Consider the following 2582-nt stretch of genomic DNA (forward strand, 5'->3'; position numbering starts at 1 on the left):
AAAGTCAAGTTTCAAGGATCCTCACCTTCTCCAAACCCAGAAAGCTCCAGTAAGAATTTTTTTTCTCTTTACCTTCAAGTATTGTCAAGCTCAGAATCATTAATCCTAGATTCTAGAGATTTTATTTTCCTCTTGGGAACCTAAAGATATCACTAAGGAAAAAGAACGCATGGGGACAGGCAATAGCAAACCAGCAGAGAATTATTTGCTTCCCCAGACTTTAAAGAAATGAAAGTCATAAAGCTGACAGTAATTTTCAGCATATCTTGAATCACTAGAGCTTTCCATAAAATTCTTACCTTCCTGCCAGTCTTTTAGCTTAATTTCACAGCAAATAAGAGGAGCTCCAACTCTTCCAGTAGTATAGTCGGTTACTGTGAGGGAAAAAGTAACAGAGATATTAACATACCACATTCCAGATTTGTACCAATGTACTGGGAATATTAGAATTAGAGCCAGAGTCAGAAAAATGACAAAAGAAGGAGTGGAAAGCGTGATCATTTTTCAGTATTTCAACTCCATTTCAATAGTGTGATGGATTCCATTGTTGTTACATCATTTTTGCTTTTCATGGTTATATTTTATGTAATTAAGTACAAAAATCTGTTAAAGGAGGAGAGATGGCTCCACCGTTATCTACCTAAGATTGTCATAACATAGATTTTAATTGGAATTCCTGCTCTACCACTCACTGGCTGTGTAACATGGACAAGTAACTTAGCCTCTCTAAGCCTCCACTTCCTCATCTATGAAATGGAGATAGTAACAAAAGCTACTTCATACAGGGATGTGCTGTGAGGATTAAATGAGATGATACATGGACAATGCTTAACACTTCTTGGCACAAGCTAATCCTTCAAAAGATGCTAGCTGTTGTTATCAAACACCATCATGATGATGATATCCCTTTGTAATTTGTGATTATTGCTAGCAATAAAAAAATATTTATGGACAGCCTATTATGTAAACAGCATTATATTAACTGTTGTGAAGAAAACACAGGAGAGATAAGAAGACCCTGCACTCAATGACCTTAGGAATGAACTGGGAAGAAATGCATGTGAAACAATTCAGAGAACATTTAAATACTAAACTGCATGGCACTGAAGGTGAGCACAATAGCAGCTTAGAGACTCAAACAATCAATGCAAAATGAAGTAGTTGGGAAAGACATTATTGAAAAGTGGGCATTAAAAGATGGTTGTGATCAATTAGCAAAAAGGACATTCATTCCAAGAGAAGGGAAAAGAAAATACAGAGTGGTGAGACCAAGAATGCCTTCATGAGAAACAGTAAGAAGACTGGCTGGTCTGGAGAGAAGAGCCAGGCATGTTTATATGTGGGGAATAACGGAAAATGATGTTGGATAAGTACACTAGCATCAGATTAAAGATGTCCTGAAAGCTAGGTAAAGAGGTGTTTAGATTTGATACATCAGGTATCAAGCAGTGGGTGAGGTGGATGTATCTAATAGAAGGATACAGGATACATTAGAAGTGACGTAATGTAGGCAGACACAGCTGTTAAAAGGCTGTTAGGTCAGACCAGGCGCAGTGGCTCATGCCTGTAATCCTAGTACTCTGGGAAGCTGAGGTGGGTGATCACCTGAGGTCAGGAGTTCGAGACCAGCCTGGCCAACATGGTGAAACCCCGCCTCTACTAAAAATACAAAACTTAGCTGGGTGTGGTGGCACATGCCTGTAGTCCCAGCTACTCAGGAGGCTAAGGGAAGAGAATTGCTTGAACCTGGGAGGCGGAGGTTGCAGTGAGCTGAGATTGTGCCACTGCACTCCAGCCTGGGCAACAGAGCAAGACTCTGTCTCCAAAAAAAAAAAAAGGGGGTTTTAGGTCAGAGCAGAATGGAGCAATAAAATGTTGCACAACAAAGGTGGTATGGGGGGAAAGGAGAAACCTAATGAAGGAATGATCTGGTATCTGGAATGACTTTAAGGATGGTGATACCACTCACACAAACAAATAATTTGTCAATAGAGAGACAGTTTAGAATAATGGCATTGATTTTGGACACAATGAGTTTAAAGCAAAAATAAGATTATCCAAAAATACAATTTCTATACCCCAGTGTTTCTCAACCTAAAGTGATTTTGCCCCCCAGGGGATATCTGGCAATGTTTGGGGATACGTTTCATTGTCACAGCTGGGGTGAGCCCATAAATATCTGCTTTGGCAACTAAATATCCTGCAATGCATACAAGAGTCCTCAACAACAAAGAATCATCGGATTCAAAATCTGAACATTGTCAAGGTTGGGAAAATTCGCTTTAGGCTGTTGAAAAATAACAAACGGGAAAGCAAAGAAGTCAGGACAGGAACACAGATTTAAGGGGAGCATAAAAGTGATACTTCATTTTAATAGTACGGTTCTCCAAAGAAGCGATCATTTAGAGAAAGAAGACTAAAGGACCAGGGTGACAGGATTTTGAGGACTGACTATGTGGCATAAATATTTATAAGGCGACTGGGCATGGTGGCTCACCACCTGTAATCCCAGCACTTCGGGAGGCCGAGGCGGGCAGATCACCTGAGGTCAGGAGTTCAAGACCAGCCTGGTCAACATGGTG

The 2582-nt window shown here is 40.2% G+C and overlaps 1 protein-coding gene across 1 annotated transcript in view; it reads right to left on the minus strand.

The window, feature by feature from the left end:
* Nucleotides 1-374, minus strand: part of LOC108543343 (acyl-CoA synthetase long chain family member 4) — a gene marked incomplete at its 5' end in the record, with an annotated part of 16815 nt that extends 16441 nt beyond the window's left edge. Inside the window, one exon of the mRNA XM_017893776.1 lies at nt 300-374. Within this exon, the coding sequence (XP_017749265.1) occupies nt 300-374 (75 nt within the window). The remainder of the gene's footprint in view (nt 1-299) is intronic.
* Nucleotides 375-2582: the final 2208 nt, after the last annotated feature.

The sequence above is a fragment of the Rhinopithecus bieti genome, unplaced genomic scaffold (assembly GCF_001698545.2).
Source record: "Rhinopithecus bieti isolate Rb0 unplaced genomic scaffold, ASM169854v2 scaffold_25419, whole genome shotgun sequence".
Lineage (NCBI taxonomy): Eukaryota > Metazoa > Chordata > Mammalia > Primates > Cercopithecidae > Rhinopithecus > Rhinopithecus bieti.